Source organism: Herpailurus yagouaroundi, unplaced genomic scaffold, assembly GCF_014898765.1.
Source record: "Herpailurus yagouaroundi ecotype Mexico unplaced genomic scaffold, PumYag 29, whole genome shotgun sequence".
Lineage (NCBI taxonomy): Eukaryota > Metazoa > Chordata > Mammalia > Carnivora > Felidae > Herpailurus > Herpailurus yagouaroundi.
Window position 1 is genome coordinate 41,846,439 of NW_024412377.1, and position 20,836 is coordinate 41,867,274.

General features: G+C 53.3%; 1 protein-coding gene across 7 annotated transcripts in view; it reads left to right on the plus strand.

Moving 5' to 3' along the window:
- Positions 1-19,422, plus strand: part of ABLIM3 (actin binding LIM protein family member 3) — a 108,749-nt gene extending 89,327 nt beyond the window's left edge. For 2 of the 7 annotated variants that reach the window (XM_040497212.1, XM_040497236.1), the window contains 12 exons: positions 1,401-1,530; positions 2,226-2,324; positions 3,661-3,708; positions 5,720-5,854; positions 7,356-7,420; positions 8,548-8,695; positions 9,965-9,994; positions 10,576-10,634; positions 11,206-11,266; positions 11,989-11,996; positions 12,542-12,622; positions 17,260-19,422. In XM_040497212.1, coding sequence (XP_040353146.1) covers positions 1,401-1,530; positions 2,226-2,324; positions 3,661-3,708; positions 5,720-5,854; positions 7,356-7,420; positions 8,548-8,695; positions 9,965-9,994; positions 10,576-10,634; positions 11,206-11,266; positions 11,989-11,996; positions 12,542-12,622; positions 17,260-17,373 — 978 coding nt within the window. In that variant the 3' untranslated portion in view covers positions 17,374-19,422. Of the gene's footprint in view, positions 1-895; positions 926-1,400; positions 1,531-2,225; positions 2,325-3,660; positions 3,709-5,719; positions 5,855-7,355; positions 7,421-8,547; positions 8,696-9,964; positions 9,995-10,575; positions 10,635-11,205; positions 11,267-11,988; positions 11,997-12,541; positions 12,623-17,259 lie in introns of all 7 variants that reach the window. The other 5 variants (XM_040497206.1, XM_040497219.1, XM_040497227.1 and 2 more) reach the window with 5 other exon arrangements.
- The last annotated feature ends 1,414 nt before the right edge of the window (positions 19,423-20,836 follow it).

Sequence of the window (20,836 nt, forward strand, 5' to 3'; positions counted from 1 at the left end):
AGCAGAAGAAGGCCTGGCCTGGGGAGCAGGGACCCAGGTTCTTGTCCCCACCCCAGCACTGCCCCCTTCCTCTCTAAAGGGATTAGGGTTCTTTGGTTGGACAGCCCAATGCCAAGACTCTCTGGGCCTCTAATACGAACCGGGAACAGGGGACCAAGTGTCAGGTAGAAGCTGATGCTCCTGAAGCCAGAAACGGCTCCCTGGGCCCCACGAGCCAAAGCCAACTCCAGATCTGTTTTATTTCACTCACAAAGTATCTTCTGAAAATGCAAATCAGTTGCCAATATTTACACACGGAAGAGATTTCACATAACAACCTGCATTTCTGACTTGTCCTGGAAACTTAAGGAGCTGTGTTCACATTGAGCAGGTGTCCCACGGGCTGAGCGGCCAGCGCCCTCTGCAGGATGGGATGTCTCATCTCCAATCTGCTACACTACCCTCCAACCCAGCTCCCACGTTGATGGCCGCGGCCTGGCCTTCAGTTGGCCTTACATTTGGGTCCCCTGCCCTGCACACTGTTGTCATGAACCACAGAGGGTCGTGAACTGGTAGAAGGACAAGGAGGGGTCAGGAAATGGCTCTGAGCTTGTGGTGGAGAAGCCTGGGTCCAAGCGAAGACCCTGCCACGTCCTACCCGAGAGGCCCGGAACCACCCCATGCCCTCTCTGGGCCTTGGTTTCCCGTTGGTAAAAGGAGCGCACCATCTCTGGGTTTCCTGCTCTCTGTGAGCACTGCTGGTATCTCCGTATGCTAAGTGCACCTGCTGTCTGGGGAGGGGGCCCAGGAGCAGCTGCAGGCCGGCCTCTGCTGTGCTACTTAACCCTCTTCCTCTCTCCCTCCTCTCTTTTCCTTTGCTCCTTCCACCATGGCCTTCAAACTCTTCGCTTCTAAGTCGCTGGGAACACTATCTCCCTACTCCCAGGTAATCGAGCTGGTTCAGGAAGACCTTTTATATGATTGTGTCCCTTTATGCTGACCAAGCCGACCACTGGTTTCACCCCTCCCCAGCCCCCTGGGGGGCTCCCCAACCACGGCACAGACAGGAGACTTAGAAGCATGATCTGGAGGAAGTGGCTGCGGCATAAACAGTAGAGGGTGCACCCCTTCTACCCAGAGAGGGCCTCCCTGATGCTCCTCTGATCCTTGGCCAGGATTCCAGGCACGTGACCTACGGGTTCTGTTCAAGGGACAGAGTGGTGGGTGAAGGCCCCAAAAACTTGTCTCAGGCCATGTGTGTAACCCAGGGAGGGGGCCTCTGTATTCAGAAGGGCAGCACCATGAATTTTGGATCCCCTAGAATCCTAGATTCCATGTCCCTCCCCCATCTGCCTGCTAGACCCTTGAGCCACAGGCCTGCCGCATCGCCGGCATTGCTCACAGCCCACTTCCTCCCCCAGGACATCTACGAGAGCCTGGACCTCCGACAGAGAAGGGCCTCCAGCCCAGGATACATCGACTCCCCCACCTACAGCCGGCAGGGCATGTCTCCCACCTTTTCCCGCTCGCCTCACCACTACTACCGCTCTGGTAAGGAAGGGGGAAGCCCCCAAAGGGACAAGAAGAGCCGGGGGACAACGCAGTGGCCGGCTCTGTTGCCAGCTGCAGAGACGGCACAGGGCCCCTGCTCCAGATCTCTGTCACAGCACGGCCCTCTGGGGGTCTGTGACCACACCCAGGTGACCAGCTGGGCCATACTGAGATGCCCCTAGCAGGGGGAGAGAAGGGGCTGAGAAGCAACAGGAAGGCGGGTGGTAAGCTGCCAGGAGAGAAGTTGCAGGCATCCCAGCAGCCTTGGCTGGAAGAAGACTCCTTTGCCGTTGGCCTTGGCCTGCCCCATCCAGAGGGTAGAGCCAGAGGACCAGAAACAGGCCCAGCCTTACCCGCTCCGGTCAGGCCATCCACGGCCACCTTGAGGTTAGGGGTGAAGCAGGTGCTTGGACGGAGGAAAGAAGTAATCAAGAGGGGTGGTGGGGAGCTAAGAGGTGCAAAGTCACCTTCCTGATGCTCAGTGGAGTTGATTCTTACAACCTACAAAATCTGACTTCGGGGTGAGGCAAGAAAACAGGGTCCAGCCTGTTTCTGCAGACACGGTGCATGAGAGCACAGCCCCTCCCCGCCATCCCTGCTGTCATCACGTCACTGCTGCCTTAACTGCCACCGCGTTAATGCCTGTTTTCTCTGTGCCTCTGTTCTTTCTGGGGACCACTGCCTGCGTGCTCCAGGGCCCGAGAGTGGCCGGAGCTCTCCATACCATAGCCAGTTAGATGTGAGGTCCTCCACTCCGACCTCTTACCAGGCTCCCAAGCACTTTCACATCCCAGGTAGGCTGCCAGCCTGGAATTCCCAGCACGGGTGCATGCTCCATGGGGACGCCGGGCGCCCTGCACCGGCAGCGAAGAGAAGCCGGTTCCTGGGGACCCTCCCTAACCAGCTACCCACACTAACCCACCCTGCAGTCCCGACTCGCCCATGGGCTTTGGGCCACCCACTTGACAGAGCCAGCCTTGATCAAGACCACCACGAAGCAGCCGGAGAAGTGCCTCGAGTGTCTGAGGGCCGTGCCGGGACCCGGCAGTAACCATGCTGGAAGTCCTGGGCTTTGGCATCAAAACTCTTGGGATTGAATCCTGATTCCGCCACTTAGAAGCCTGTGAGCTGGGGCCAGTTACTTAGCTTTCCTGAGCCTCTGTTGTTCTCTCTATACAGCCAGGCACTGTTCTGGGCCCTGAGGTTGCAAATGTGCTCAAACCAGCCCAGGTCCTGCCTTCATGGTGTTTATATGTGGAAAGAAATTTAGTAAAAGAGTAAACCAGTAAAAGGGTAATTTCAGGTAGATGATATGTGCAGTAAACATAATAAACAGGGCACCGCGGTAGAGTGACTGGGGTGGGGAAAGATAAGAAGGAGCCAGCCATTGAAGATCTCCGGGAAAAAGTCCCGCGCAGAGGGCACGGCAAGTGCAAAGGCCCTGAAACACTGAACTGGCAGCAGGCCAGCGTGCCTGGAAGTGGTGAGCGGCGAGGGGAGTGATAGGAGATAAAGCGGAAGGCAGGGGTTCGGTGACCTTGTAGGTCTGACTTAGGGTCTTGCCCAGAGTTCAGCAGAGCCGGGCCTCAACCCTGTCTCCCAACTCTGAGCTCAGGTGTTTACTCCCCACTCGCTTTTCCCCAGGAGCTCATCCTGCTGTTTCATCTGTACCTTTCTCCACTGCCCGGGAAAGGTCCCATCCTGTCTGTTTTTGGGCGAGTGGGAGGGCGATGGTGCTGAAGCATTCTGGGCACTTGTGCGTGGAATGAGGCGTGGCCGCAGGGTGGAGGCAGGGGGCACCTTCCTGCATGGGGTCCTGCTGAGCACGCGCCGCCTCCTGCCTGCATGCCCACCACTCGAGCCCGCATGTCCCTTCTTCCGCACCATTAGAATCCATCCATTCCTCTCCCCTCCCTCACCTTTCTTAGAACCTCCCGGGTTGAGGTTGGAAACTGAGTTTTGAAAGAGGACGTCCACCGGGGAAAGGTGGTGCACCCTTGGGAAAGACGCTGACTGTCTTTCGTTCTCAGATCAGCTGACCAACTGCTGTCTCCTTTCCTCCGCTCTCCGTCTTTCTCTCTTTCTCTGTCTCTCCTCTCCCCATTGGTCCCTTCTGGGTCGGCCTGGCAGCTGGAGAAAGTAACATCTACCGGAAACCCCCGATCTACAAACGGCATGGTACGGTCCGTCGGGCGGAGAGGGCGTGGCCAGGCAAGGGGCGGGGCCATTCACCATCTGTGCAGTTGGTCTGCTGGGGCCACGTGGAGGGACGCACGCAGGGCTGCAGTTCTGTCCTTCTTGTTGGCTATCCCCCAATCACTTGAGGTGATACTGGGGGGGGGGGGGGGGAGTTTGGTGTCATTTCAAAAGAGCAAGGAAGCTCTCGTGTCCCCTAAATGTTTTACCACCTACTTTCCAACCCCACCACCCTGCTGTCTGGTGTCCTAAATTCCATGGCCAGAGCAACCCTTCTCAAATGCGCTGGGAGCATGCACTCCAAGGCATGGATACTCGAGCAGATGCCCTGGTCCCTCCTTTGCTCTGGACTTTCTTATTAGAAATACTGAGAGTGTGACCTAGGAACCCACACCATAACGAGCTCCATTCATGATTCCTACCTGCACTCCCGTAGAAGTCAGGCATCGCTGAGACCTGTTCCTTCTTGCAAACGCACTCACTGAGCCTCAGCCGATGAAGCACGCCCTTTGCATTGAGGATGCACAGGGGCAACTGGTACCCTGTATCACCCTCACATGCCCACAGGCTACCGGGGTAACAGAGGGGGTGGGGTACAGAATTGGAGGAAGATGGAAACAGGTGGAGGTAGCCCAGGACTGGGATCTGAGCTCACTGAGCTGGTGGAGGGGCGATACAAATATAAATCACGGCTCTAGGCTGAGACCTGACAATTTCCTCAGTTTAGAGGGGCCTGGGCTGGGGTCCAGGTGACTCTGTGAGCACGGGCATATCTATGTGTGGCTGTGGATGACAAGCCGTGCATCCCGAGTGGCCACAGAAAGGTACCAACCCTGACAAAGCCAGTTTGTCCAGAACAGGCCCCCAGGGTCTCAAACGCCTCGGGACCGTGGGATGTTCCAGCTGGGCTCAGCACCAGAGCAGACGCAGGAGGCGTTTGGGGTGGAGGTAGATTGCAGGGATACGAGGGCACGTGAAAAGGCTGAATGACATCAGTTGAGATGGGAGCGACTGCCCAGGACCCAAGTTCAAGAGAATCTGCAAGCTTTGGAAGCAAGTGCTGCTGGGGGAGGGTGCACAGGCTGGAGCTGGCAAGGGGCTGATCCCAGGACGCTCTGCTGCTCTGACTGCACAGGGCGTGGGATAGTCCCTATCGATTCTTCCTGAGATGATCATGGGGGCTCACTTGTGTCTCCAGTTCTCTCTCCGCCCTAGTCGGTCTCTTGCCAGGCTTTGGGCTGTGCTAAAATCACTGCCCTGGATGGTTTTGTGGCTGCAGTAGGTTTGATGGTCCATGTTGTGGAAGCTTGAAGCCGGATGGCACCTGACCCAGCAAGACCAATTCTGATACTTACAGATGAGGAAACTGAGGCAGAGAGGGGCAAGAGGTGCCCAGTGTTACAGCTTAGTTAAGTGGCAGAGCTGGGGCCAGAACCCAGCATTGTTGAACCCTGTGCAGTGCTCTTTCTCTGGGCCATAGAGTCTCCCCAAGCAAGATGTGGCATTTTAGTGGGAGGGGAAATTTGATATGCAGCACGTGGCCCTGGTTGGTGATTCCCACCCTACGTATGGCTCAAATACAAAACAAGGCAGGTTTCTAGAGGCTGAGGAAGGTAGGGACATGGGATCACCTGGGACCTGCTTAATCTTGCTTGGAGGAGCCACAGCCTTAGTGTTCTCTTGGGAGCAGCCCTGGGAGTCTGTGAAATGTGGTAGCAGGAGCCCTGGGCAGGCGTCTGGTCCCGTTCTGGTCTACTTGCTGTGTGGTCTTCAGTAAGCCCCTTGCCCTCTTTGGTGTTCAGATTCCCAACTGTAACATGAGGGGGCTTGGCCTGCGGGCTCTTCCAGCTCTGATGCTCCATGTCCTAGACCCTGGCGTCAGAGTGACCTCCCTCCCCCAGGCTGGAGCCTGGCCGAGGCAGGAAGAGAGTATATAGTACACTGTTCCAGGACACTCTGCCTCCCTGAAGCTCTCTCCTTGGGTCCTTTGCAGGCGATTTGTCAACAGCAACCAAAAGCAAAACAAGTGAAGACATCAGCCAGGCCTCCAAGTATAGTCCAGCCTACTCACCAGACCCCTACTATGCTGCAGAGTCTGAGTACTGGACCTACCATGGGTCCCCCAAAGGTAACGCGCCCCACAGAGGAGCCTGGACCAGAGCCCTGTCACCTGTGCCAGGGACACAGCAGGGCTAGGACGGTTGCCCACTCCTTCACACAATTGTTCATTTATTCATTTGGCAAATGTATGAATGTATGTATGTATTGAAGGTCAGCCCTGGGCCCTAATGAGTCAACGGGGAGCAAAACAGACCAGGTTCTTGCCTTTATGGAGGAGACATAGGTCCCCGCTGGAGAGGGAAGTGATGTACGGGAGGTGATACACGGAGGTAGAGGAGCTAGTGGGAGGCGCCATGCAGTCCAGTCTAGAACGTGATGGAACCTTCTCAAAGCAGATACTCAGCTGCCACAGGAAGAGTGGGGAGGACATAAGCCAGCAGGGTATAGAAGGACATCTGCAAAGACCCCAGGTGGGAGGCCGGGTTCCACTGGAGGAAAGGAAAGGCTGTCAGCTTAACCTGGAGCCAGAGAGGGAGGGAAGCAGGTGTGGGCTGAGGGACCACATCCCATGGGGCCTTGTGCATTGAGGTAAGGATGTGGGTCTTTATCCTAAACAGTAAGAAACCATTGAGAGTGACAGGATCAGATGTGTGTGTTTAAGAGACCACTTTGGCTGTGGGTTGGAAAATGGTTCGGAAGATAGAAAAGGGAGTTTACCCTGGCAGGGGGTCCTGAAGGCGCCATCCCACCCGGTCAGGCATCTCCAGCTGGAGAGATGGGTCCCCACCCATGAAGCATGGGGTCACATTGTCATCAAGCTCCATTTTGATTCAGTGCATACCTTTACTGACTGAATGTCCATTCTGAGCAAAGCTTCATGGGAGCTCGGAGATGGGCCCTGCCTTGCCCTCAAAAAATTCTCCATTTGGGAAAGGAAATAAGACACAAGCAACTACATCCTAAAGCAGACAGCGATCTTCGAGAGCTACGTGTTTTGGGGAGGCATGGGGGGGGGGGGCAGAGGGATCTTAGACCATTGCAACCACAAAAGAATAAACCCAAAAAGAGGGAAAAAAACCTCCAAGTGGCTTAAGCCAAAGCAGATTTTCTGGGTCATGAGAGTGAAAGTTTTTGAGGCACAGCTGGATCCAGAGGTGAATGGCCGTCATTGGGGCTGGTCCCGTCCCCGGGGTGGCTCCGTTCTCAGGCCGGGTCTGCCCTTATCATATGGCAGGATGAACTCCAGCAGGTCTAGGCTCTCCCAGGCCTATCCTTGGCAGAAAGAGGGCTTCTCTCTCCCCCCAGCAGCAAGAAAAATCCCAATGTTGAGGCTCATTGGCTGTGTTTGGGCAGTTGGCTTCACCTGCCCTTCATGGCCAAGAATGGGGAGGGCTGCTGAGCCTTCCCATACAGGAGACCCACACTCCATCGGGGTCACTCGGCTGGAAAGTGGCGGACTGAAAGGAAACCCCTCACCTGTCGAGGCTCTGTGTCCCTCTGGGCCCTCTGCCGGGGGCAGGCTGAGTGGGGAACACGCGCGGGAGCTGATCCTAGCTGTCTTTTGTCAGTGCCCCGAGCCAGAAGGTTCTCATCTGGAGGAGAGGAAGACGACTTTGACCGCAGCATGCACAAGGTGAGCAGGCTACCCCCTGGGTGAGATGCCTAGGCAGCACGTTACTGAGGATTTTTTCATTTGACAGGGACAGAAACCGAATTCAAACCCACTTATGGTAAAGAAAAGAGACATACAGCCTTGCGTAACCAAAAAAGTCAAACGGTAGGGGGAGTTTCCGGTATGACTGGATCCAGCCGCTCAACTAATTGCCATAGGAAAGTTGTCTCTCCCTTCTCTTGTGCTGGCTCACGTCTGCGCTGCCCCGGGGCTCAGGCAGGTTATTCTCACGCGCCGCCAGTGGGAATGGAAAGGGGTGCAGCCACCAGGGAAAGGCTGGCAATTGCGTTCCTGGGTAATTTACCCAGAAGAGTGGGAACCTGGGACTCGAACAAGCGCACGTGTATGGATCCTCCTAGGCGCACTTTGCACGATAGCCAAAAGGTGGACGCCACCCACATGTCCATCATTGCCCAAATGGATAAGCAAGACGCGGTGTACCCGTCCAATGGGATGTTACTCAGACCCAAAAAGGAATGACGTAATGATACAGGCCACCATGTGGATGAACCTCGAAAACCGTATGTTTAGTGAAAGAAGCCAGTCACAAAAGCCCACACGTTGGATGATCCCGTTTCTAGGAGATGTCCAGAACAGGTCGATGCACAGAGACAGAACGCAGACTCGTGAATACCAGGGCCCAGGAGGAGAGGGAAGCAGGGACAGGGTCTTTTTGGGGGGTGATAAACAATGTTCGGAACTAGATAAAGGTGGTTAATTGTGTGTTATGTGAATGTCACCTCTATAGCAATTTTTTTAAAAAGGCACGGGTGCCAGTGACAAGAGTCCCAAGGAAGGCCCTCGCTGGCCCAGCTAGAGCCATCTGCCCACGTGCCGTTGGCCAGGCCCACTTCCGGTGCCCTCCACCGGAGACCCCTCCCCATCCCCAGACCACGGCACTGCTTGTGGGAGAGGGACGACGTCCCAAATGAAGCTGCGGGGTTGCGAGGAGGGGTTGCGGGGTTTGGGGAAGGCAAAAATGACAGAGGTTCACCAGAATCCAGTCACCCACCCTTCTCCCCAAGCCTGCTCCGGCTCAGTGTTCTTTGCCTCCTTCGGACTCCATCTCGCCCCTCCCCCACACCCAGCTCCAGAGTGGAATTGGCCGGCTGATTCTGAAGGAGGAGATGAAGGCCCGGTCCAGCTCCTACGCGGATCCCTGGACCCCACCCCGGAGCTCCACCAGCAGCCGGGAGGCCCTGCACACAGCTGGCTATGACATGTCCCTCAATGGCTGTAAGCACCGCCCTGGAAGTCTGTGGGGGTGGGGGCACTTCCTTCCAACTCCCTGAATGAATCTTAACCTCCTTATGGCCTTGCCTGGGTCTAGAATGCACACTTGGTGAGGTGCTGTCTGGGGCACTAAGTAAGACCATGCTCTGCCCTGAGCGGGCACTTGTTTCTCTGGGGCGTCTGAAGCTGTGACTTTCGGTCAGACTCAGCGCAAAGAGAAATGTCTCCTAATAGCCCGAATGGCTCAACGATATAAGTGACTGCCTCTTGAGGTAGTAAGCCTCCCATCACAGGAAGAAAACAAAAAGAACCTTGGAGCAGGCACTTTGCCCAGAGATCCTCTCGTTGTAAATTCCTCCCTGTTCCTGGACACACACATGCTTCCCTCCCTCCCTTACCCCTGTGGGAGTCAGTCTTGCTGGGAAATCCTATCTCCACTCAATACTTAATGGATAATCCCCTATGCCCACCACTCGTAAATACATTATCACTCTTGGTCCTCACAAAGGCTGGCAATGTCGAGGGATTATTATCACCCACTTTATAGATGAGAGACCTGAGCTTACTGCTTGCCCAAGGCCACTCACAAGCCTGTAAGTGACAGAGCCAAGTGGGGTCGGACCCAAGTCAGAGTGACTCCAAGGCCATAAGCTGTTCCCTCTTTTCCCTGCTGCACCTCGACTTTAGGCGAGATTGAGATGGCGGTGGTGGTGAAGGTGATAAAGTCAGTTTTACTTGGTGCTTTGTATGGTGACAGGCACCGGGCTAAAACCTTATGGAATCATCGTATATCATTTATTGTTCACAGTAACCCCATACGGGAGACACTACCCCTCCCCGTTTTACGATGAGAAAACCAAAGCATGATTAAGTAACTTGTAGCAATTAGGTGTCGGCCAGTGGCAGAGCCGGGATAAATCGATGTGCCTGTTTCCCTGTTTGACTACCAAGGGGCAGTGTTTTCAGCCTCTGGCTCTGGGTTCCGTGCAGTGCACCAGAGTCGCTCAAAACGCAGTTCCTTCCAGTGGCCTCTGTGCAGCAAATGTCACAGAGCACCCGCTTTGCACCGGGTGCTGGGCAGGGGAGGGGGCATGCGGGGCAGGTGTAGCGACAGAAAACTAACCAGTGGGAAGAGAGGTGGCGAAGGAGGCCCCTCCTCCCCACCAGCCAGCGTAGCCCAGGAATGGGAGCCATGTCTGTTTGTCCCCATGAACCTTCCACCGTGTCCATGTGCCCCCACGAACACGGCTTTCTGGCTTTTCTTTCTTGCAGCCCCTCGGTCCCACTACCTGGCTGACAGCGGTATGTTCTGCCTGCCCTCCCTTCAGCCTGTCGTGTCTTGTGAGAGCTAGAGCTGGAGGCGGGTCCCCCGGAGCTGTGATGTCCCAACACGATCCCGAACTCAAATAGCCCACCCCACCGTGTTCGTCAGATGTAGGCCTCAGTTTTTGGTCCTGGAACCAAAGTTGCCGTGCCCAGTAGCCCCCAGAGAGAAAGGAAGAGCACGCGTCTCTTCTACCCACACGAGAGCCTGCCTGTCTGGGCTCTGAGCCCAAGTCCAAATCCAGGGCCTGCGTCCAGAGCCACCGGTGGCCAGGACGCGGGGGTTCGTCACGGGAGGTTCGTACACGTGGGAGGTGTGTGCAGGGTGAGGCCAGAAGACTGTGCACGTGTGCTTCAGGTGGCCCTGCAATTCTGCCGGGGGAGGCATCCATGAGTCAGCTGCCAGTCTGCAGAGCAGGGGGAGGAGCCGGTGGCCCCTTTCCTTCCCGCTTCCCACGGGGTTGGGGGACAGTATTGGCCATTAGCGGAGGCCAGATAGCCTCAAGGAGAGGAACCCCTGGCTTGGGGCTCCTGGTAATTGTTTGGCTGTTTCTTTTCAGACCCCCTCATCTCCAAATCTGCCTCCCTGCCTGCCTACCGAAGAAATGGGCTACACAGGGTAAGGGAGGCCGTGCCGAGACATTGCCCCCAAGACGTTAACAATTCCGGAGCCTAGACATTGGGCCACGGAACAGATATTTATGGAAAGCTTTTTACATACGTCGGGTACTTCTCTGGGTGCTTGGAATACATCAGTGACCCCTGCTCGTTGGAGCTTACATTCTTGGAGAGAGAAACAGAAAGCAAGTAGTAAATAGTATGCAAGTCAAACTATATAGACTGTAGAAGGTAGTGAGTGCTATGGCGGGGGAGGGTGGGGAGGGAGGGCGGCAATTCGCAATTTTAAATAGAATTGCCAGGACAGATTTCATAGGAAAAGCGGTATTTGAGCAGTGAGAGAAGGCAGGGAATGTAGTTCACCCATAAATGAATATTTATAGGGTGCCTAACTACGTGCTGCGCCTAGGCACCAGGGATGTGCCAGTGAGGTGGGTCACCGTGACTTAAGACTGGGGCTTCTCTGAGGCCATGTCGCATCAGCCCCAGGCCATTTTCTGGAGGTGGGTAATGGCCCCAGGGAGGCAGCAGTGAGCTCGCTCAGGCCAGCCCTCGCTCTATCTCCCCTGCAGACACCCAGCGCAGACCTCTTCCACTATGACAGCATGAATGCCGTCAACTGGGGCATGCGAGGTGAGTGCCACTCCGTCCTGGGGCCCACAGCAGCTTTGGACGCACTGCTCGTAACTGTGTCTTCACCTTCTGCAAAGGATCGCTACAGATTCTGGCCCTACGCTGGGCTCTGTCCAAACCCCGAGTTCCCACACTCCCTTTCCCTTCCCACTCCCTCCCTCTTCCCCTCCTCTTCCCTCCTCCTCTCAAGTCCCTGGCCTTGGGTGATCTCCAGGCCATCTGTCCCATCTGGGTTCCCAGAGCCATTGCAGAATGCCGTCGTCCCAGTATTGCTCGGCTAGACTTGCCTGCCAGCCCCGGGGGGGGAGGGAAACTCTCGGAGCCAAATGCACATTGTTCCCAGCGAACATTCCATGAGCTTCATGCTCTCTGCCAGCGGTGCTCTCCCGCCAGCCTCCAGCAATTCCTACAAGCGGGCTCAGGCAGGTGGACGAGGCTGCACCAAAATCCGGGAGGATTCCTCTGGAAGATTGGTGATCTTGCCCATGTGTTTCACAATCTCCTCTTATTTCTGTTCTAATTATCTCAAAAGTCACTTCTCGTCGAAAACCCTATCTCTGGATCAGCCCAACCCCCATCTCTAGCCATCCTTTACGTTTATGCCAGCCTTGATTTGGGCTGAATTCAACAAGGACAGGGTCTCTCAGACAGAGGCCAGTGTAGTGGTGCAAAGCAAAAACCAATGTATTTCCATTTTGTGTGTGTCTCTTTTCTCTCTACAGAGTACAAGGTAAAGGAGATGCGTTGACCCTGGGGGTCTCTGGGACCCTGGGAGCCGCTCCATTGGGGGCCAGCAGGAGGATGACCGCACTATGTATGCAGGGAAGGAAACACCAAATAAATAATCTCAAGGGTCCTCTTGAAACCGGCATATCCGATCCCTCCCTGGCCAGCTTTCCCCAAATCCTACCCTATGTCTTTTGCCCGCTGAAATCAGACAGTTCCTTGTGGGCCTCGGAGACTTTCTGGAGGCTTGCCAATCACGAGACCTGAGACGTTTACAATTAGGAGGCCTTGTGCCACATTTATGTCAAGCACCACCAAGCTTATTCTTAGCAGTATTAGGGGATTCAGGTTTTGCCTTTGGGGAGAAGGTGCCTTGAGGCCGTCAGGCAACTCCAAGAACAGACCCAGCCCTTCCTCCAGACTTTAACCACTGGCCCTTTCTGGGGAGAGGAGGGAGCCCAGACACAACATGCGGCTGAAGGGATAAGCCTACCACCTTCACCTGACCTGGAACCCCACCCCCCCCCCCACCCTGTCCTTTCTCCTTAGATCTACCCTTATGAACTTCTGCTGGTGACCACAAGAGGAAGAAATCGACTGCCCAAGGATGTGGACCGGACGCGTTTAGAGGTAAGTATAGAAAACTGAGCAGGCGCCTTTGGGTTTGAAGGGATTCCAGAAGTTGCCTGATCTAACCCAGCTCGAGAGGGCAGGCAGAAAATGAAAAGCTTTAAGGTCGCACAGCTTGTTGAAAACGCAGGGATGCCAGCCTGGTTCCTTGAGCCCAGGTCGAAACGCTCTTGTGCTGCCTTCCCAATCCGATGAGCATCTGTGGTGCAGAACTTCAGCACGTCTCCCGCTGATGCTTCTGTCAACTTAAGACAAGAGTTAGATTTGGTCCCTGCTCTCAGGGGCCTGCTGACTGGTTGCTAAGAAGAAACACAGCACTGGTTTTCTGCAGGATGGTACAGAAAACCGGTGCTCTGGGTGGGGAGCATGGGGGAGTCAGCGCTGTGTAGAAGGCAAAAGCATAAGGTGGTCTCACGTCAGACTCCGGGTGCAGCCCTTAACCCTGCCATCATCCCTCAGCAAGACAGCTTGGCCAAGTGACAACCTCTCCAAACCTTAGTTTTCTCCTCTGTGGAGTGGGACAATCATGGTGCTCCCCGCAAGGTGCCAGCGGAAGTAATTGAGACACTATACACAGAGCCCTTGGCACAGAATCTGGCAGTGACCTGGGCGGATGGACTTTGAAGGCGCAGGTTGGATGGGTGGAGAGGGGGGAGGGAGCATCATGAACAGCGGAACAGCATAAACAAAGCACAGAGGCCGGCCCGAATGTGGCATCGGACTTTCCAGCAGTCTCCTCCACTTGGCTTGGCGTTCCAGTCCCTGGGCCCCGATCCAGGAGCACACTGCCCTTTTCCACTGTGCCTCTCCCTGCCTCTCGCCCTCCTAGAATGCCCTTCCCATCTTGCCAGCCTCCTGACTCCTCAGGGCCCCCCGTAGTGATGCCCATGTCCCAGAGCCCCCCAGACCTTCCCAGGATGTGTCCCTCCCCCCTCCCCCAGCCCCCCCCCCAGCCCTGTGTCCAGAGTGCAGATCAAGCAGCTCTTCCCCTCTCTTGCATCAGAGCAACGAGCTATCTGTTTCCTCTGCCTGACAGAGGCAGTCAGTTCTCTACCATGGGGCTCGGACCAGGGGAAGTACTGGAAAATGTTTGTGGAATTGAATGCTTCTAAGAGAGGAGGTTCAACAGCCCTTGGGATGAGCATATCAACCACCCTTCAACTGACTGCCGAGGTTTCGCCCAGAATAAAGGGTTGGGACAGAGGGAGGGGAATGTGAGTAGACCAAGAAGTTTTGTGAGTCCTTCCAACTCCAGCGTGCTGGGCTAGCAGCCTAGCAATGTGATTATCCCCACTTTTACGAGGGCCTCCTTTACTGTAGCAGTGAGTGGCTGATGGTGCTGAAGGGGACAGCTCCCACAGCAGCTCAGTGGAGCCAGCATTCAGGGATAGAAATGAGGTTCGGGAACCTGGTTCATCCTGGAGGACCAATTGCCCTTGTACATCCTCCAGGACACCCAGAAGCTCTGATCAAGGAAGCTCAACCTGCCCTAAGAATCAGAATCAGCCAGGGAGCTTCTTGAAAACAACGATACCACGCCCCAGCCTAGACCAATTCGATCGCAATCTGGGGAAGGAGCTCAGGCATCAGAGAGGCTTCCAGGGATGTTTAACATGGAGCCCGAGCTGAGACCACAGGGCTACAAACACTGCCCGAGTCCCCTCCGGACTGAAGAGCTCCTCAAGGAGCTCAGAGTGCAGATTGTCATTCCCCCAAAAAATACTTCCTGAAAGTCTATTATATAGGCCAGGTCCTGTTCTCAGGGCTTTCAGTATACCAGTGAACAAAACAGGGACCCCTGCCCCCTTGGAGCTGGCGTTCTCGCATGAAGAGACAGACACTAAATGACACAAATAATAAACAAATGATCTGGAACATGGGAAACTAACCGGGCTGAGGGAAGAAGTGAAAGGACAGCGGAGAACTGGGGTTTAGAGGGAGAGGTAAGTTGCAGTGTTAAATAGGGTGGTCAGAGTGATCTCGCTGCAAATGTGACATCTGAACAAAGACCTGAGATAGGTGAACCATTTAGTTAGCCACACTTATATGAGGAGGAAGAGCATGCTTGGCAGAGGGAACAGCCACTGCCAAGGCCCTATCACAGGTGAGGAAAGCAGGTGGTGAGTGTGGCTGGGTCACATGAGCACAGGGAAGAGGATGAGGCGGAAATGAAATCAAATGAAATGAGGACCAGACCCTCCCACCATGTGACAGACACATGAAGAGAAAAAAGAAAGGGGGCAGCAGCTGGTCCTTCACAGAGGGGGAGCGGGAGAGCCTCAGTCTCCTCCAGCATGTTCTCAAGTTGAGTCTGCCATTCCTTTACATGGAAGCTCATAAAAAAAAGATTTGGGGGCACAGCAGAGAAGACGAGCTAGGGAATCAACCATAGCCATCACCCTCCACAAGAACAACAACAACAACAAAACAGATGGAGGTTAAATTACAGTTCCCTTAAGTGTTTACTGTGGAAGGAACTGAGAAGAGAAATCCCTCACATCCACATCATTTCTCAGCACTGACTTGAGTGTGGGTGGGACAACTATGGACAAGTCAACAGCATGGACAAAAGAAAGCACTGTCTGGCCCCACAGAGACTGAAGGGACCGAAGAGCCACATGTGATTTGTGGATGCCGTCGGCCCCTTTGTTCAAAGAGACAAACTGCAACAAGAAGACATTGTTGAGACAATTAGGGGCATATTCTTATGGAAAGGTATTAGGTGATTGTGAGGAAGTACTGTGAACTGCTTTTAGGAAAGAAGATGTCCGGTAGGCTTTGAGATGTTTTGAGATCTCTCTAGGGGAGATACGTGTTGCAGCACATAGGAATGAACTGATACAGTGTCTAAGATGTGCTTTAAATACTTCAGAAAAAAAAAAAAAAGATGAAACAAACCTAACAAACCCTTGATAACTGTTGAATCTGGCTGATGGGCATAGATGTACGCATTTTGTGATTTCCTCCCTTTTGAGTATTTTTGGAATTTTTCCATAATAGAAAGGATTACTTATGAATTTGTGATGGGGTTGCCCAAGGGGGCAACATGGTGCACTGTGTTTGGAATCGGAAAGCCTAGCCTTCGGTCTCCGCTCTGCTGCTTACCCCGGCCTCCCTCCCACCTGCCCTCCCTCCCTTTCGGCCGAGTTAGTCATTTTAACTGTTTGGCTTTTGGTTTTCTCATCTTTCTTTCTTTTTTTTTTTTAATTTTTTTTTCAACGTTTTTATTTATTTTTGGGACAGAGAGAGACAGAGCATGAACGGGGGAGGGGCAGAGAGAGAGGGAGACATAGCGTCGGAAACAGGCTCCAGGCCCCGAGCCATCAGCCCAGAGCCTGACACGGGGCTCGAACTCACGGACCGTGAGATCGTGACCTGGCTGAAGTCGGACGCTAAACCGACTGCGCCACCCAGGCGCCCCTCTCATCTTTCAATTGGATAGAAATAATTTCTGTTTTTCAGAGTTGTTGGAAGGATTCAGTGAGAAAAATGGGGGCGATCATGCAGTGATGCATAGTGAGCATAACAAATGCAATGCAAGGGGTTGCTGGGGTTGTTAAATATTGTTACATATTGAAACATCAGCTCAGAGTCACCAGCAACCAATATTATCTACCAAAAATATCCAAAATTACCTTTGCCTCAAGATCTGGAAATGTGGCCAAAATATTAGTTCACATGGGCGGGGAATTGGCTAATTACTGCATGGCTGTATACAGAATTCTCGGTGAATCTCCTTCAGTCTTCAGTTAGCTAACATCATGGCGACCGACAGGGCATCTCAGTGATTCCAGTAAGTTTTCAGGCAGGATATGTGCCAGATATTTCTCTCTTCAAACATAATGTTAAATTTTATGTTGAAAAAGTTCAGGCCTCCAGAAAAGTTGCAAGAAGAGTAAAATGAACATCCTTCTACCTTTCACCTAAATGCAGGAATTGTTAACATGTTGCCACATTTCAGGTGCCATATATTTCTAACTCTGAAAGCTTTTGACAACGTATCGACTTTCCAGGCTGCTTGGAAGGGCAAGAGGTCGGGGAGGCAGAAAGGAGGGGGGGGAAACCGGCTAAGGAATGCAGAACCATGTTTCGTTATGTGACCTATTTCTTTTCATGTAAGACAGATACGAAAGGACAATTCGGTGGTGGGGAAATAGGAACAGCAGGTTTTTTTCATTGACCGGCCTGAGGGACAGCCTTCCGGACCATCTGTAAAAATATTAATAAGAGGAAGTGCACCCTAAAGTCTTGGATATGCCCCCCTTTTACTCCCAAAGGAAGGAGGAATAGCGTTCATCCATACACCCCCTGGGGCACAGAATGCAGGCAGCAGGATGCGGGCGGGTGGGGTCAGCCACGAAGCGTGGAGAGGAGGCACTTAGGTGAAGTATAGAATCCCCACTGAGTCTTGGGCGGGGCCTCTCCAGACCAGCTACAGAAGCCCCTCTGAGGAAGCATTCATGCACACGGTCTGCCATTTGATATCTACCCAGCCCACACCCCTGTGGGTCACACACTGCGCCAAGCACAGCACGCCCAGAGGATACACACAGGGTCCGCTTCTGCCTGCACCTGCCCCCAGCCTCCACCTCACATCCTCAAGCGCTCCCTCTCTGTCCCCTCCCACCTTATTTCAGCGCCACCTGTCCCAGGAGGAGTTCTACCAGGTCTTCGGCATGACCATCTCTGAGTTTGACCGGCTGGCCCTCTGGAAGAGGAATGAACTGAAGAAGCAAGCCCGGCTGTTCTAGGCAGAGGCTCTATAAATATATATGCATTTATATAAAGATATATGTAAAATCTCTATACTGAAGCTCGGTATAATCCTCTCTTGTGTAATGGGACACACTGCCTGCCATGAGACTTGCTTTTCTGTACTGTCAGGCAAGCCCACGTCATCGAGATATTTTTATGCTCCTTACTCTCTCTTTTCTAAGTGCTCTGGGGTTTGGGAAGGGATTTGAGGGGACTCCCATCCTTTTGCTGGGGATCCTTTTTATACTGAAACATCTGTCCCTAACCTGAGTCCCCCAAGGTCCAACTCTCTTTCCTAAGGAGGTGCCTGAAGAAGTCTCTCTTCTCTCTGCTTCTCGGCTCTTGCCCCAGTCTCCAGGGTGGATGCTGACCATGGAGTTTTCACACCTTATTGGCCCCAGAGGGGCCCTCCCATGGGAGGAGCCACAGCGATCTCCCTAAGTCCCTGAGCGCCTTTGAGAGCCCGTGCAGAATTTTCTCCACCTCTCCAATTAAGAGTTCGGTGCTCTCTGGGGGTGATGCGCTTAGCAGTGTGGGCCTCGGATCTACTCGATACAGCAGCACACAGAAGTGGACAGGGCCTTGGCCTCTCTGCAGCTCCTCAGCCCTCCTCCTTCTGTCCTTGATCCTAACCTCTCCCTTGTCCAAGTCTCACGGTAGGGGAAGAAAAGGCACTTCCCTTCCCTCCGCCACTTGCAACTGGCCCCTTGGCCTGGCCCTGACGCGGAGACGAGGGAAGACGTGGGAGCTGGGAGCAGGAGCCAGAGCAGGGCACCTGTTAGAAGTGGAGCTGCAGGACCTCTTGGGACCCTCCTCTCACCCCCACTGTTCCCAGCGCCTCCTGACCCTTCCCCCCTTTGGAAGAGAGGCCCAGTACTGCAGCCTGTATTCTTTGGCCTTACTACAATCAATGTGCCTGACAACTCAACACACCACAGGGCTAATGTTCCCATCATAGCTCCAACAGTACAACTAGACAGACAACCTCTAATACCCCTCTAAACATCGGACAGGCCATGTCCCAGAGAGAGCTTCCTGGTCTACCCCTGCTGGTCCCTAGGCTAAAAGGGCAACCAAACCAGCCCCCCACCAGTCATCGGCTCCCACTACAAGGTTGGCCATGTCTCATTGGGGAAACCTTTGGAAGAATGGCTGCTTATAGAATTCCAGAATGAAGCATTGGCCAACTCTGCTCACGATCACCCTGGATTTCCCCAGTGGCTGCCTTCCCTGCCCCCTTGCCTTCCTGAACAAGAGTAAAAGCTTAACTTTAGCTTCACTCCTCTCCTCCCTTCCCCAAACCTTTGACCCCAAGTTGGTGATGTTTGGTGGGTCTGTTCCTTCTTGGAGATGCCTTGATTTAGATCACTCTGAGGTCGTGGAGGAAAGACGAAGAAGTGAGAATAACCATTATCACTGTCAAGAGGCTGGTGATGTGACGTGGCAAATATAGAACTGACTTCAGTCCAGCAAACCCTCACTGAGCACCTGCTGATGCTGAGCACCTGCTGTATACAGAGCACGGAATAAAGGAAGGAGATGGGAACACCAAGATGAGCAACACGGGATCTGGGCCGGGGTGGGGGGCATGCCTACTAACAATGGGTGTCGTCAGGCATGAACTCAAACGTGACGGTTGTAAGGCGGGAAGTGATGGGAGATGGCACGAGAGCATGTTTGTAGCATTCCTGAAAAGGTAGATGCAGTTGGTGGAGACCAAGGAACGCTTTCTGGAAGAGATCGCATTTGAGCAAAGTTCAGGAAGGATCTTTGTAAACTGAGAAGAGACTATGACTTGAAAGGGTGATGGGATGAGGGGCCAAAAAGAGGTCTAACGTACTCTCATTTAAAACATCAACCCTCTCTGCAATTCTCTTTTTGGCCAGTGTGTTTCAACTGTCCTGACCCTTTAGAAATGTCCCCAGCCAGACACAATCATTGAAACTGCCTCATTATCACTGGTTGAGAACTTGGCGAGATTGAAGGGCTTTTGTTATTGTTGTTGGGTTTTTCTGTTTCCCATAAAAGCACATAATTTCAACCCAGACCTGTGTCCTTCTGTTGTTTCCAGTGTGAGTGGAAATGTGTGATATGGGAAGAGACCGATCGTGCGCATGTTCCAAAATAAAAGAGTCTAAAGAGCAGCTCTCCCTTGGCCTCAGTTTCTCCTTCTGTACATTAAAATTTGACAACGTAAGCATCACCCAGATTGTTTCCTGCAGAACGTGGGATCCTGCAAAATGGTACAGGATGTTCCAACAAATACAGGTCCGTGATCCAAAAAATAACGATAATGACAATAGTTCGTTAGTAAGTACCAGCAGTGTGCCAGTCTCGATGCCTCGTATATGCCTCATGTCATGTCAGTCAGCCTCTGTAACAACCCAGGAGGGAGGAAATAATAATTATTTCCATCTCACAGATGAGAAAGCAGCTTTCAAGAGGACACATGATTACCGTGATGGAGCCAGGAGCCAAGTCCAGCCTTTTGGGGCTTAGACCAGCTTAGCCGCGCTTAGCAGTCAGGATGTTTTCTGCCACAAGTAAGGAGCGCCTTCTGAAGAGTGACTTAATGAGAGTGCATATTGCCCTGCACGGCAGGAAATCAGTTCAGCAGTCTGACGATGCCGTCAGGGGCCCAGGTTCTTTTCACCTGTCCTTTCCACCATCCTCGGTACAGTGGCTTTTGTCCCCAGATGTGACCCCTCATGTTTACAAAAGGCTGCTGTGGCTCCAGGCATCGTGTCTTCATACGACCACATCAAAAAACAGGAAAGAAATTTCTCTTTATGTGTCTCTTTTGATCAGAAAGCTATCCCAGGAGTCCTCAGGAGACTTCTCAGGTCCCATTGGCAGGACTAAGGAACAGGTCCATGGCCTTGCTGCACAGAAGGCTGGGAAGTCATGTATTGGGCCTTTTGAGACTCGATAGTGGGTGGCAGGTGCTGTGCTGAGAAAGAAGAGAGATGGGGGAGACAAGGAAGGGCCTCTAGGCGAGTGAATCACGGTGTCCCTGCCACAGCCACTGTCCCTCGCCTTAGGGACTCAGAAGGCACATTGCCAAAAGTCCCTCAGAGCCCTGCACTACCTTTGTTTAATCCAGCGTGTCCTGAGCTAATTTGACATAACTCTGTTTAAGAAATGTTAGACTCACTGCTATTTCCACTGTATTTCCGATTCCTGTCCTAAGGGAAACACTTCTTTCATGTTTGACATCTCTCAAGATGAGATGTGGCTTCAAAGTATCTCCTTTCCTGACCTCTCATCCTATGATTCTTCTAAGTATCGTGCCCACCACAGCCCCTTCAGACAGGTGGCTCAAATGTGCAAAAGGACGCTGAAGAATGCCTCTTTGCTCCCCGCCTACACACACGCCCAGCAAATGCTTACTGAGCGTCTGCTGGGAGGCAAGAGCACTTAAGACTCACCAGTGTGTAAAGCAGTGTGGACTGTCATATC